This window comes from Gadus macrocephalus, chromosome 17, assembly GCF_031168955.1.
Source record: "Gadus macrocephalus chromosome 17, ASM3116895v1".
Classification (NCBI taxonomy): Eukaryota; Metazoa; Chordata; class Actinopteri; order Gadiformes; family Gadidae; genus Gadus; species Gadus macrocephalus.
The window spans coordinates 8,059,321-8,074,651 of NC_082398.1; the positions used below are offsets into that span (position 1 = coordinate 8,059,321).

At 49.0% G+C, this 15,331-nt stretch overlaps 1 protein-coding gene and 1 long non-coding RNA gene across 2 annotated transcripts; one reads left to right on the plus strand and one right to left on the minus strand.

The window, feature by feature from the left end:
- Positions 1–51: 51 nt before the first annotated feature.
- LOC132475419 (serine/threonine-protein kinase DCLK2-like) lies at positions 52–12,794 on the minus strand. The gene is made up of 16 exons (XM_060076551.1): positions 12,272–12,794; positions 11,235–11,949; positions 10,193–10,644; positions 7,814–7,940; positions 7,421–7,543; positions 7,213–7,295; positions 7,005–7,074; positions 6,557–6,662; positions 6,338–6,395; positions 5,824–5,943; positions 5,219–5,365; positions 4,736–4,869; positions 3,979–4,056; positions 3,646–3,742; positions 3,221–3,301; positions 52–2,803 (listed from the first exon to the last, which is right to left on the minus strand). The coding sequence occupies exons 2-16, from the start codon at positions 11,647–11,649 to the stop codon at positions 2,633–2,635; spliced, it is 2,262 nt and encodes a 753-aa protein (XP_059932534.1). The 5' UTR covers positions 11,650–11,949; positions 12,272–12,794; the 3' UTR covers positions 52–2,632.
- Positions 12,795–13,067: 273 nt separating this feature from the next.
- LOC132475420 (uncharacterized) lies at positions 13,068–15,214 on the plus strand. The gene is made up of 3 exons (XR_009529904.1): positions 13,068–14,380; positions 14,505–14,733; positions 15,010–15,214. It is a non-coding gene; the product is annotated as an uncharacterized LOC132475420 (long non-coding RNA).
- The last annotated feature ends 117 nt before the right edge of the window (positions 15,215–15,331 follow it).

A 15,331-nucleotide genomic window follows, 5' to 3' on the forward strand; every position in this document is an offset into this window, starting at 1 on the left:
TTATATATCCCATGTTGACATGGAAGTTGAAAGGATCATAGATGACTGAGATTAAGATGTTACGGCATTTTTATTTTCAGTTTCACAGCTGTCATCATTTTTTGTTGATTCCACTGAATGATTTGTTTTTTTTCTGCTGTGAATTGCCACACCCTGTTCCAGCCAACATCCTGTTCAATTTATTACACATATCTATCACATTTATGTTCTTCATCATTAAACATGTCTTTAAAACGGTATGAACCAAACCTGGACTGACCCTCTAAACACTGATGGGACAGAGAGACCAACATGAATACCTCCCATACAGGTCTACCGTCACCAACAAATGTGTGGTGAACCAATTCTATACAATACACTCTCCTGGCTAATTAAAAAAACATGTTCGAAGGTACAATGTCCTCAAAACCAAATACTGAAATATAACTCATTCAGTCTTGAGACCTGCTCGAGTGCTGCAGTTCAATGCTGACCTTTGACCTAAAACAACATTGACTGTTGCGTGTTGACACAAGCTGAATACCAGTGGTTTTAAAACCAGATTTACCGTGTTATTTCCTTATCAACACAGCTAGAAAAGCAGATTGGTTTTAAAGTCAGATTCACCATCTTTTTTAAACCCATGGAATGACATAGATAGCAAACAGAGTCCGTATGGTCTACAAAGATCTCCAGGCTCCATCCAGGTTTGGTGAAATACTCGTTCTCCTAAACGTACTTAACTCCTAACATGAGGTGTGATGGGAGAGCTCTCTCTCTAACATAACATCTCACAACACACTGATTTGGATGAAGAAGACACACATAAAGCCAGTGACCACCCCCTCAGACGCTTCGGTTCTGACCCATTTCAACATTCAAACCTCCCGGGGAGAGGCTCCGGAGTCGGGAGCAGGTCGGATTACAGAGCAGGCACTTCCACTAACTAGCTGTCCTCAGACCATGAGCCGGTACGACGTCCTATAGCGTAGTGTCTGTGGTGTTCCTCTCGTGGACAGAGGGGTTGTCCTTGGGCAGTGCGGTAGACCGGAGGACGGTGGTGCAGACGGACGGCAGCAGTAGAGGTGTGGTGGTGCTTGGGGAGCACCTTCCGACCGCAGTAAGCGCAGACTCGTCGGCGTATTGGACCGGGGAGTGGTTGTGGCACGACGAGGACTAACGGAAGGCTCTTCTCGGTTTGGTAGAAAGCAACAACTCAAGACTTGACGACCAGTAAGTTCATAGCAGGCATAAAAAGTCAAGGGCCAAGGGTCAAGCCACTGATGGAGAGAGGAGTTCACAGGCTGTCGCTAGGCTACAGGCGAGTACGCTAGCGGCGTTCGCTGGTAGCGCACCCCAACACTGGGGTGTAGGAAGAGCAGGAAACAGGTGCTTTGATGTGAGGTACAGTGTTCAGTGAGGACAGAATAGGCACTGCATAGAGCAACCCTCCTTCTCCTCAGCGGCCTGGGTCAAAGGTCAAACAAGGCCATGATAAGGTCATAGGTCAGGTCATGGTTAGGTCAGATCAACACAATTGTTCCTATTACACAATACGAAAACGAAGATCCATCCCTCATCATGCCTCTCACTCTTTCACGCTCAACGGTTCATTTGTTGCAAAAGGAAATCCTACAAGAACATGAAATCTCGTTTTTTTTTTACTGTACGTACGTTTCAGTGTAGAATGTTTTCTTTCAGTGTTTTAATGCTGCTAAGAGCATGTCCTTTGAAAAGGTAAATGACCCCGGCTCACATGACATGGGGAGGGACACCGATATATGAAATTGATCTATTGTTCCTTTTACTACTATTGTTCTTTTTTTTTTCAAGGTATTCAAGGATTTACTAGGAAGCTAACATGTCATGTGTCGGGGTCGAAATATTTTTTTGATGTCTATGGGTTTTCCCATGTTAAAACAGACAGCCACAGACAGACACAACACTATGTACATTATTCCCACGCGATGGCTACATCCATCAGCATGTTTCATGTAGAATCTACAGAGGAACGTGGACGGTTCTAGGAGCAGCTCGAGACCAGACTGCCCCCTTGTGGTGTGGAGGGTTGCATTTCCCAGTGGCTGATGAGAAGGTCGATCCCGTGAAAAGTCTTTGTGGACAAGCAGCCCTAAGCAGCACTTGGCCCCGACATGGCGACCCCGGCAGAGAGACATTGTGGATGTGGTTGTCGTCACAGTGAAACATCCTCTGCTCCTGGGTCCACACTGAGGCTGCTGCTCAGTCAGACCAAGCACCAGCCACGGGTTTAGGGCAGTCAAATTGGTCCGTCTTGGAAATGGTTTGGTCCTGGACCAGTATCATGTGGGAATAGTAGGGACTAACGTAATGTATAGACAGGACTAGTGCAGGTTTGAAAGGAGTTGTGATCTGGACTAGTATACTGCAGGTGTGTTAGGGGTCCTGTCTTATTGTGTAGTGGGTTAGGGTGTGTGTCTTAGTGTGTACGTGCGTTAGGGGTCCTGCGTTAGTGTGTAGTTGTGTTAGGGTACGTGTCTTGGTGCGTAAGTGTGTTACAGGGCTTGTCTTATTGTGTTGCTTATTGTGCTGTTTCCGGTGTGGAGGGGACGTGTTAGGAGGCATGTCTTGTTGTTGCCATGTCCTAGAGTGTAGGTGGGCCAGGGGGCGTGTCTTATGGTGTAGGTGTGTCGGGGCAAGGTTCTTGTGTGTTGGGGGGCGTGTCTAGGACGTTTTGGTTGTCCAGGTCAGAAGGTTGTGGAGGTTCTTGCGATGCTTCTGGAGCTGCTTCGTCCTGGTCCTTCTCTGAGCTGACCTCGGCGTTACTGTCTGAAGGCCCTTCATCCTGAAAACACACACACACACACACACACACACACACACACACACACACACACACATCGCAGGGTTAATGGCTGAAGAAACACAGAATCACACACATCCGAGGGTTACTTTCTGAAGACACACACACACACACACACACACACACACACACACACACACACACACACACACACACACCCAGGGTTACTGTCTGAAGAAACAAACACACACACACACACACACACACACACACACATCCAAGGCTTACTGTCTGAAGACTCTTCATCCTGAAGAATCACACACAGAGACAGACACACACACACACATACACACACATATACATACAGAGACACATATACACATAACGTTTTCATCTATGTATTGTTTATACACAATGGTGTGTGTGTGTGTGCGTGCGTGCGTGCGTGTGTGAACTCACTGTCACCCATGGGTGGGACAGCACCTCCTCAGCAGTGTATCGAGCGTCCACGTTCACCTGCAGCATTTGACTAATCAGCATCTAGAACCAGGTCATGTGACCAGAGAGAGAGAGAGAGAGAGAGAGAGAGAGAGAGAGAGAGAGAGAGAGAGAGAGAGAGAGAGAGAGAGAGAGAGAGATTATTTTACATTATATCCTACGTTATGTATCTTTTAAATTGGCAACCCTTTCCTGTAATATTCCTGTCATGGTAAAGGGAAAGAGAAAGAGATAGAGCATGGGGTAAAGAGGGAGAGACGTCTGGGCAGGTTGAGACAGAGAGCAGTTGTGTCAGAAAGAATATTCTACCGTAACCAACTGACAGAGAGAGCGAGAGAGAGAGAGAGAGAGAGAACTTGAGAGAAAGGGAAAGAGAGAGAGAGTACCTTGGCTGGAAGGCTGATGTTGTCCCAGTCTGGAGAAGGATACTCCAACTTTCCCTTGAGAATCTGATCAAATAACTCCTCCTGGATGTTACTCTCGCTGGGGGGGAGGAGAGGGGGAGAGGAGTGTAAAGACCGTTCGTAGACAGTTTCTAAGAGTATGTGACAGTATAGACCTGTATGTAGACGGTTTATAGACTGTTTATAGACAGTAAATAGACCTGTATATAGACAGTATATGATTGATAATAGAATAGAGTGAGTCATCGGCTGGTTCAGCATGTGCTGTGTTGAGTAATGAGGATGAGGAGGATGAGGGGTTGCCATGGTGCTGACCTTCGGAAGGGCGGGAAGCCACAGAGAAGGATGTAGGTGATCACTCCTTCTGCCCAGATGTCCACCTTGAGACCATAGCTACACACACACACACACACACACACACACACACATTTAATTCTTTATTTGAATCCACCAATCACATTACAAGAGACAGGATTCAACTATTTCAGAGATAAGATAGGTCTTTGTTCAAGGGTACAAAAAACATCTCCTGCGCCACACTGCCAGACTGCCTATCACTGCTGATATGGAGCAGAACTTTGCTAATTGTTTCGATTTTCTGCTGGAGAGCCCAGCCAGCCTTAACCCACTGAAGACACAGTTGTGGACATGCCCTAAGCTTCCAAAAACATACACTATTAGCTTGCATTGGTAGCCTAGGTCCCTTAGTATTTCTGCTGGTATTTAACGATTTTATCATTGAAAGCAATTTCCATGTACAGATCAAATACACAGCCTATCTCAAGTAAGAGCACTTCCCTTCTGTCTCTGTTTAAATACACAACATCAGGGGTATTCGGGATGTTACATATCACATCAATAGAGCTGTTAAACCATTCCGGCATGATACACACACACACACACACACACACACACACACACACACACACACACACACACACACACACACACACACACACACACACACACACACACACACACAGAGCACACACACAGAGCACATCACGGTCAGGAGAACCAGTGTTGAGCGCTTTGGTCTGTTGTAGCTGTACATTATAGCGGGGTCCCTTACCCCGTCTCTGCGATGATCTCGGGGGCCACGTACGTGGGGGTCCCACACACGGTGAAGAGGGGGCCCTCCACCACCGTGGCTAGACCAAAGTCCCCCAGCTTCAGAGACTTGGTCCCGTCTGGGTACTCACAAACCTGAAGGTACACACATAGAACACACACACACTTAGTCACCTCAGTTTAGTGCCGAAGGCACACCGGCAGCAGCCGAACTGTGTGTGTGTGTGTGTGTGTGTGTGTGTGTGTGTGTGTGTGTGTGTGTGTGTGTGTGTGTGTATAACTATGTATGTGTGTGTGTGTGTGTGTGTGTGTGTGTGTGTGTGTGTGTGTGTGTGTCAGTGTGTGTGTGTGTGTGTGTTTGTATAACTATGTATGTGTCTGTGTGTCAGTGTGTGTGTGTGTGTGTGTATAACTATGTATGTGTGTGTGTGTGTGTGTGTGTGTGTGTGTGTGTGTGTGTGTCTAACTAGGTGTGTGTGAGTACCAGCAGGTTCTCAGGCTTGATGTCCCGGTGCACGATGTTGAGGTGGTGCAGGTACTGCACGGCTCCTGACAGGTTGTACACCATGGCACTGGAGTCCCTCTCTGAGTACTTAGTGGAGGAGGTGATCGCATCAAACAGGTCTCCCCCCTGGGTGAGAGAGGGAGGGAGAGGGAGGGGGTTAGAGAGAGAGAGATCGAGGGGGGAGGGAGAGGGAGAGAGAGAAAGTGGGAGGGGGGGCAGAGGGGGGAGAGAAGAGAGAGGGGGAAGAGAGAGAGAGAGAAATGTAATGTTTATTTTCCAGGACAATAAAGCTCTTTTGAGTTGAATTGAATAGAGAGGAGAGACAGACGGTGTGATAATCACTCTCACCCTTAGAAAGACCTCTAATCTCATCCAAGGGAGAGGAGAGGGAGAGGAAGAGGAGAGGAGGAAGAGAGAAAAATAAAGAGCAGAGGAGGAGGAAGAATGATAATGAATATGACAGGAAGGAGAGAAGGAGAGAGGAGGAGGAAGAGGAGAGGGAAGAGGAGGAGGAAGAGGAGGAGAGATGGAGAGAGAAGGGGAAAGAGGAGGAGAGAGGCTGAGGGGGGGATGGAGGACGGTACCTTGACCAACTCCATCACAAGGTAGAGGTGGGTGGGGGTGTCGTCCACCTCCATCAGCTGGATGATGCTGGGGTGTCTGACTCTCCTCAGGACCGCCACCTCATTCTCTATCAGGTGCTCCTTAACACACACACACGCACACACACACACACACACATACACGTTGCACGCACACACATACACACACACACACACACACACACACACCGCACGCACGCACACATACCCACACACACACACCGCACGCACACACACATACAAACACACACATGAACACACACACAACGCACACATCCACACACACATGAACACACACACGCACACATGAACACACACACACATGAACACACACACACACATACGCAGACACACACGTTGCACCCAAACAGAGGCACACAAAGAATAATGTTTAGGAGAAGGAGTAGTGTCTGGTGGTGTGATATAGTGTCAAGTAGGTGAGGCACTGCAGTGGATAGTAGTGGGACATATTAGTGTAAACCCAGAGGCGCTGTACCTTTCCACTGCAGCGAGCTTTGTCTATGATCTTCAGGGCATACTCCTGGCCTGTGGACCTGTCAATCAAACCACAACATGCCTGACATCATCAACCATGTCACTAATCTAACTATATATCTATAAATTCATCCGTCCGTCCGTCCGTCCGTCCGTCCGTCCGTCTATGGATCCGTCTATGGTTACCGTCTATGGTTACCGTTGGTGTGCTTCTGTTTACCTCTCCACACACTCCTTGACCACAGCAAAGTTCCCGTCCCCGATCACCTTCCCCACACAGTACTTCTCTCCAATGATGGAGGACGCCAGACTCCGGTTACCGTTCACTAGAGAGGAGAGAGAGAGGAGAGAGGGGAGAGGGAAGGAGGAGAGGAGAGAACATAAGGAGGAGTGATAAGGGAGAGGAGAGAGGGGAGGAGGAGATTGGAGAGGAGAGGAGAGGGACCAAATGAGGAGGAATGGTTAGAGAGAGAGTAGAGGGAAGGAGGAGAGAGGAGGAGAAGAGACAGGATTGCAGAGATCAGAGGAGGGGACGAGAGGAAAGAAGAAAGAAATGCATAGAGGCATAAATCTTCTTATTTTTCGAATTTCGACCCCGTACGCACAACCACTCGAGCACACTCACACAACCACTTGGACACAGTCTAAACACACAGAGAAGTGTGTACCTTCTGGGCTGGTGGCGCCCGCTTTAATGGCCGCACCGTTGACATCGGAAGAGGAGGAGTAAGGGGCAATCTGGAGAGAGAGAGGGACACAGAGAGAGAGACTGTCCTTGTGTGGAATCAATTGGGACAATTGGTTGTAATTGGTTGTCTGTCCCTTCCTGTGGTCTGGTTGACTTTCTGGAGCTAGTTGTAGTTGTTGCCTGTTTACCTTCAGGTTAGGTCGTGGGCTGGTGGGGGAGGGGCTAGTCCTGGATGACCTCCCGGTCAACTGGGATCCTGACAACTCAGTGGCTACACAGAGAGGGGAGAAGTTGATTAGTTACTTTGAGGTGTGTGTGTGTGTGTGTGTGTGTGTGTGTGTGTGTGTGTGTGTGTGTGTGTGTGTGTGTGTGTGTGTGTGTTGTGTGTTGTGTTACCTGGGCCAGGGGACTTGGTCCTGGGTGGGGTCCTAGGCGGAGTCTTTGAGGAGGTGCCGCTGAGGCTTCTGGGAGCTGTAGTCTTCTGAGGGACCGGTGGTTTAGACACCTTGGTCTTCGAATCTGTCGAGAGAGAGAAAAAGGGGGAGAGAAAGACAGCTATTTGTTATATTTCCTTGGTTTTAGTTTTATACCAATGCTGGCTTAATGTGTTTAACCAGCTTTGGTAATATAAATTCAGTTAAATATTTATTTTCCATGCCCCTACATTTATCTTTTATTGAATTGATGATTGTTTAATTTCATTTGATTTAATTTAATTTTATGAGAGAAGGTCAGTCAGCAAGTCCGTCCGTGAATCAGTTAATTGTTTAATTGGTTGGTGTGACTCACCACTGACGAAGGGGGCCGGTTTGCCGCCGTGCGTGAGAACGAAGTCGTCCTGAGCGTAGCGGAACTTCTCGGGTCCGCACGCCATGAACACATCGTCCTCCCCGAAGAAATCCTGCAGACACGTCACCTACAAGGAGAGACACATAGTAGAATGGTGGGTTAGAGAGAGAGACATAGAGACACAGAGAGAGAGGTTTGATAGAGAGACATAGACAAAGAGAGAGAGGTTAGAGAGAGAGACTTAAGAACAAAGATTAGAGAGAGACATAGAGACACAGAGAGAGAGGTTTGATAGAGAGACATAGACAAAGAGAGAGAGGTTAGAGAGAGACTTAAGAACAAAGGTTAGAGAGAGACAGAGAGACACAGAGAGAGAGGTTTGATAGAGAGGCATAGAGACACAGAGAGATAGGTTAGAGAGAGGCAGAGACACTGAAAAGATGTGTGTGAGAGAAAGATTGAGAAACAGAGAGAGGTTTGATAGAGAAACAGAGACACAGCCAGACACCAAGAGAGAGAGGTTATAGATAGTGACACAGAGAGAGAAGTGAGAGAGATACTGAGTGACAGAGAGAGGTTAAAGAGAGGTTAGAGAGAGAGGCATAGACAAAGAGAGAGAGGTTAGAGAGAGACATAGACAAAGAGAGAGAGGTTAGAGTGAGACAGACAAAGAGAGAGAGGTTAGAGAGAGACATAGACAAAGACAGAGAGAGGTGAGAGAGAGGTGAGAGAGAGAGAGAGAGAGAGAGAGAGAGAGAGAGAGAGAGAGAGAGAGAGAGAGAGAGAGAGAGAGAGAGAGAGAGAGAGAGATTAAAGAGAGAAATCAAGTCACAGTGAGAGACAGCCTGGTCAGCTAGAGGAGAGTTTCTAGATATAAAATGTGGCATACGTAGTGGCATCCTCTACTGGGCTCGAAGGCCATACTGGGCTTTAATGGGCTTTACTGAGCTCTGCTGTCTTTACTGGTTCTACTGGGATCTACTGGCTCTCCTAGACTCTGCTACTGGGCTTGCCACCATTTGAGAAAGAAAACTGTGTGTGTGTGTGTGTGTGTGTGTGTGTGTGTGTGTGTGTGTGTGTGTGTGTGTGTGTGTGTGTGTGTGTGTGTGTGTGTGTGTGTGTGTGTGTGTGTGTGTGTGTGTGCGCGCATGCTTGTGTGTGCGTGTGTGTTTCTTTTTGTCTGTGTGTGTGTATGCGTAAAATACATTTACATGTTGAGACTTCACATAGACCCACACACAAACACACACACACACACACACACACACACACACACACACACACACACACACACACACACACACACACACACACACACACACACACACGCTGTGTAAAAACTCCATGTTAAAGTCGAAACGCAGAGAGAAAGATAGAGAGAGGTTTAGAATGTTAATGATGTATAGTTGCGAGGGAGAAGAAATAGACACACAGACACACCCACATCCACACACACACACAGGAGAGCTGAACATCAGACGCTGGCATTAAGTTTTCTGGAGGTCTGTTCTATATCTGCCATCACAATCCGATGAGACGTAATGTGATTTGAAGAGGGAGGGAGGGAGGGAGGGAGGGAGGGAGGGAGGGGAGGGAGGGAAGGAGGGAGGGAGGGAGAGTTTTGAGATAGAGAGACCGAGAGCAAGGGAGGGGGGGGGGGTGGGAAGAAAGAGACGGAAGGAAAAGAAAAAGCAGGGGGAAAAAGAGACACTGTGTGTGTGAGTGTGAGGGAGGGGGGGGGGGGGCTGGAGAAAGGATTTGTTGTCATGCCAACTCAAATGCCCAATTCCCTCTGTATTGTGTGTGTGTGTGTGTGTGTGTGTGTGTGTGTGTGTGTGTGTGTGTGTGTGTGTGTGTGTGTGTGTGTGTGTGTGTGTGTGTGTGTGTGTGTGTGTGTGTGTGTGTGTGTGTTAGGGTCTCCCACTGCTGAGAGACTAGACTGAAAGGACAAAGACCACAAACACACATATACACACACACACACACACACACACACACACACACACACACACACACACACACACACACACACACACATACAAATATGGTGTTGATGCGTATATGTGCAAAGAATGACTCCTTACATTCTGCTACTATAGTAGTATCAGTATTAGTAGTCGTAGTATTAGAATTATTAGTATTAGTACTAGTATCAGTAGTGTATTACCTGTTTCCCATCCAGGGTATAGAGGATCTTCACTGCTCCAGAGTCTAGTTTGATAGCCAGGAAGTTGTGTGGCATTACTAGTCCTAGTATAATTAGTGTATAACCTGTTTCCCATCCAGTGTACACAGTCTCTTCACCGCCCCAGACCCTGATGGCCTGGGTGATGTGTGGTAAGACTAGTCCTGGTATAAGTAGTAGTGGTCGTGTGTAACCTGTTTCCCATCCAGTGTGTAGAGCCTCTTCACCGCTCCAGAGTCCAGTTTGATGGCCTGGGTGATGTCAGCCAGGACCTGCTGGAAGGAGTGCGCCGTCTTCTTGTTGAGCAGGATACGGACCGCCTTGCGGGGCTTCACCCCGCTGCGAATGACGGTCACCAGCTTGGGCTTGATAAAGTCTTTGCTCTCCCGGCTCTCCCCTCTCTCCCCTCTCTCCCCTCTCTCCCCTCTCTCCCCTCTCTCCCTGGGCGGCGCCGGGGAGACCGAGACCCCCCCCGCCGACCGCGCGGACCCCGGAGCGCTGGCCGCCACGCCAGCGGCGGCGCCGGGGTTGTTGTTGGCGGCGGCGGCGGCGGCGGAGGCGGCGCCGGGCTTCCAGCTGAGGGTGGAGATCTTGGTGTAGTCGACCTTCTTGTAGGTCTCGTTGGACGCACACACGTAGCACTCTCCTGAGGGGAGGAGACAAGGAGGGAGGGGAGAGAGGGGAGAGGGAGAGAGGGAGAGAGGGAGAAAAAGGAGATGGGAGGGGAGGAGGGAGGAGATCATGAGAGAGAAGAGAGGAGGAGAAGAGAGGAGGAGAGGAGAGAGGAGGGGAGGAGATCACGACAGAGGAGAAAGGAGGAACGAGGAGATAAGGAGCCAAGGGATGAAGACAAGAGGAGAGAGGGGAGGAAAAGAAGGGGAGGAGAGGAGAGAGGAGGGGAGATGAGAGAGGGGGAGGATGGATATATGAGAGAAGAGATGAGGTGGGGAGAGGAGGAAGGAGGAGGGAGGGGAGGAGAAGAGAAGAGAGAGGAGAGGAGGGACGAGGAGGAGAGTGGAGGGGAGTGGAGGAGGGGAAAAGTAACATGTAAAGTCCAGTTAACATGATATCACTTCCTGCTGTCCATTAGAACCCCATTAACATACCATTACCACTTGTGCAGTGTGCGAGTGAGTGAGTGTGTGTGTGTGTGTGTGTGTGTGTGTGTGTGTGTGTGTGTGTGTGTGCGTGTGCGTGTGCGTGCGACTGTGACTGTGACTGTGTATCTTTGTATACCTTCAATCAGCTCGTCCATGCTCGTTATCTTCTTACTTCCGTCCGCGGTGTAGATGGTACGCACGCCCTGCGGGAGGTGCAGGTTGTCCGCCAGGGAGCGCGTGAGCTCCATGAGCAGCGCGTCATATGAACGGAAGCGGTCGCTGGAGACAGCGTAAACGAGACCCTTGAAGTATCGGTCCCCGTTCCGGTAGAAGCGGACCTTCTTGGCCCGTTTCTCCGACGTGAGCGCCTGCAGGGTGCGCGTTCGGTAGTAGCTGCAGTTGGCGCTGTGCGCGGGGCTCGGGACCAGGCTGCTGCCTCGAGACCCCGGGCCGGACGACTCATCTCTCTTGGTGCGCGTGGAGCGGCCCCGTCGCACCTTGTCCCGCTCGTCAAAGTGCTCCAGCTCGAGGCTCTTACCGTTCAGCGACATGACGATGGGGTCTGCGTGCGAGAAGCGTCGCTACTTTCCTCTTCCAGGGAGCGCGTCTCTCCACATGTTCCGAAAGCTCTCACCAGATGTTCTCTCTCTCTCCCGTCCGCGGCTCGAGACCCGGTCGGCTCCTGTCAAATCCCGATCAATGTCTGCGGTTACTTCTTCGTCTCGCGCCCCGCTGCTCGTCTCTCTCGTGCCGGTTCGTCACGCCCTCCACCGGCGTCTTTAGCACGGTGATGCGCATGCCCGCTGCGGCTCCATCGCTCTCCGGTCTACCACCAACACCGGTCTCCGGTGCTGTGAGGGGGGGGAGAAGGCTTTATACGCGAGATGAACGGAACCCAATCTCTTCATTGTAATGATACTATAATAATGAGAATGTTAGCCTATTGCATCCGGTTCCCTCAAAATAATAATCGATTTATGTCTGCTAAACGAGACGAATATTCATCAGCAGACACAACAGTCTATCCGCTCAGATGCACACACGCACACACACGCACACACGCACACAGACACACACACGCACACACACACACAGACACACACACACACACACACACACACACACACACACACACACACACACACACACACACACACACACACACACACTGACCAATAACGCCTTTGCACGGGTCCGTTGCTAGGGAGGCTTCCTTCCTCCCGGTACTCCGTTTCGGCACGAGACAGAGCGGTTGTGCGTCGTCTTCTTAACCACCGCACGAGGGATGCGGAGATGTCCCGGTGTGTTGATGGGCGGAATGCGCTCGTCTCGGGCCTAACTGCCCCCCGCAAAGTGCTTCAACTGCACGAGCCGCCGGTTCCGCTGGACGCAACGTCAATCATCCACGAGACAGCATGGCCGCTGCCGCAAGAGAGAGGAGGAGGAGAAGGAGGAGTAGCAGCAGGGGGAGTAGGCTGAGGAGATGGAGGAGGAGAGAGCGCTAGACAAGTCGACCCGGTAGCCCCCCTCTCTACTCGTTCATACCATACGTCTCTCCCTCCGTCGATCACTCCCTCGGCCCGCCCCTTTCTCTCTCTCTCTCTCTCTCTCTCTCTCTCTCTCTCTCTCTCTCTCTCTCTCTCTCTCTCTCTCTCTCTCTCTCTCTCTCTCTCTCTCTCTCTCTCTCTCTCTCTCTCTCTCTCTCTCTCTCTCTCTCTCTCTCAGGCCCGAGCTCCATCAGCAGGTGCGCGGTGAAGCAGAAACAGAGGAACGCTCTGAGCTACCTTATAGCCGTATTCACTTGCTTATTATTACTGAACGTTTAAACCGTGTTGAATAAATAATAACGTAATTATTACCCTCCTCCTCTTCCTCCTCCTCTCTTAAGTGGACTAAATGTTTGATGAGGACAGCCAAGAGGGGCGGGGCCAACCGAATTGTTGGCAGGGAGGGTCGCTGGTTCCATCCAAGGGTTGCTTAGTGCCCGTCTTTGGTTTAACTTGTTAAGGCTTTATAGTGATTGTATTAACTGTGGTAAAGGCTTCATAGTGATTTAAGTGTGGTAAAGGCTTTATAGTGTTTGTTTAATTATGTTATCTGCTAGACTCCATAGAACAAATACACATGGAGATTAATCTATTCAATATTTTCTGATATGTGTGGCCACTAGATGTCCCTGTATCCTCAGTATTGTTTTATACCGGGGATCATATGGATATTCTCTCTTCTAAACTCTAGCACACAGAAGGCTGCGGAGGAGGGCAAGCGGGCAGCGTCTGGAGGGGACTCACCACGGAGCTCCACCAAAAGGAGCGGAAGTGGCAAGGCCAGCGGGAGACGTGGAGGTCGTGCACGCCATGTAGGCCGATGGAGTGGCCTAACTACAGGTTTGTTCATGTGCAAATCCGATTCCGATTAGTTTACTGCAATGACAAACAATTGCCCAATGTCATTAAGATGTTATGTAGAGTAGTCCAATAATAGAAGAAATCATCGGCTCCTGAATTCAACAAAAAAAAAAAGTACAGAATTTGCAATTTGAGGAAAGGACCATCACTATGTAAAAAAAGTATTGAATGGAAACAAAATAAACCCAGGACTGCTAGGAGACGTTAGTTATCGCACGGCACACAAGTGCAAGGAGTGGCCAGGTATTCACACATGCAGGAGTTGGATGGTGAAGGATTTCTCTTATCGCACCCCCCATCCACATGTATCTCAAGAGGAGAGAATGGAGAATATACCTGAGCAAGGTAAGGTCTGACATCAATCTACCTGTCTAGTCTTCCTGATCCTTTTCTAATTTATTCAGTCTGCTGCCATATACAGAACGTTAAGTCATTTGAATTCACTTTTTGTTTGGACGGATCACATTTTACCCACAATGCAAGCACAACACTGCCTGCCAGGTCCCTAGCTTCACATTGTCAGTTGGCAAACCAGTCATCTTGATTACCATCAACGCTAAAAAAAAACGAGTTCCTGATTGAGATATATCTTAGTCTAACATACAGTATGTGTCAATGATCATGACTCATGTTCTTTTGTCGTGTTAGGGCGTTATGATTTGCATCTGCCACGTTATGTGTGCCAAACATGCATGGACCCCTGACGGGAGAGCCCTAGTCGGGAGTGGACATTGGCCAGCTTCTGCCAATGCTTCCACAATCTACACGGGGGACCTCCTCAACTCCTTTCAGGAGCTGAAGTGGATCTCACTTGGATTCTCCAGGCAAGCCCTTAGCAAAGCTGCTGGAACATCGCACACTGTGTGCAGGAAGAGTAAGTATGATATCACAAATACCATTTACTATGCTCACCAATGTTATCAGCTAATTATTTTCATACACTTTGACTGTCTCAAAAATGGGTTTTCTTATACTGATACACTTTCTAGTCTGGACAGACCAACGGGGATGACCTGCAGAGGAGCTTTCTTGAGTTTGCATACGCCTCCTTTTGAGAAAGAGCAGCTCAGCTGTGATACCCCTTTCACCTGCCCTGCCTGCACACCTGAAATGGTAGCAGTGTCAGCAGGGGGCAACAGGAAGCCTTATCTCAAGGGCAATACTGGAAGGTGCACTTTAAGTTCTCTTTGGTAAATTAGTCGCGACTGTAAGTGACAACCAGAGTAGGTAATGGATGTTTTATATCGTTTCCCTAGATCTAATGACACTCCCTTTTTTGATGGGCTATTTCTAGCCAAAGAAAGTGAGATGACTGATTTTGTTTTGCCGTCTGTAATTTGTAAATACAGGCAGCGGTGAAAAATGTAAGTTGAAGCTAAACACTCACAAAGTACTTCTGTAACTAAAGGAACCATTACTTCCTGTACTTCTAGAAGTATTGTATACTCCCTACTGTTTTGTTGTGAATTACATTAACAATCTTTTTATGCGCTATATTCACAGACACAGGGAAGTGGCGAATGTGAAGACTCTCAGTGGGCCGCAGCAAGGGAGACCTCTAGGCGGGCCTCTAAACTCGATGAGGAAGGCGTTGAGGTTGCGGTGTGTCGGCATGGCTTCCTTTTTAAAAGCCCTTAACATGTACCGGGGGGGGGGGGGGAGATATTCACTTACCCGATGTATCTCCAAGAGGAGCTTCTCCCAAGCAAGGCACCGTTTTTGCTATGGAAATGGCATGCAAATACTGGCCATACCTGCAAGAAGTTGCTTCAGTCCTTCCAGCTTTCAAGAGCCTGACAGAAATGAAGCCCTTCCTGAGCCTTGT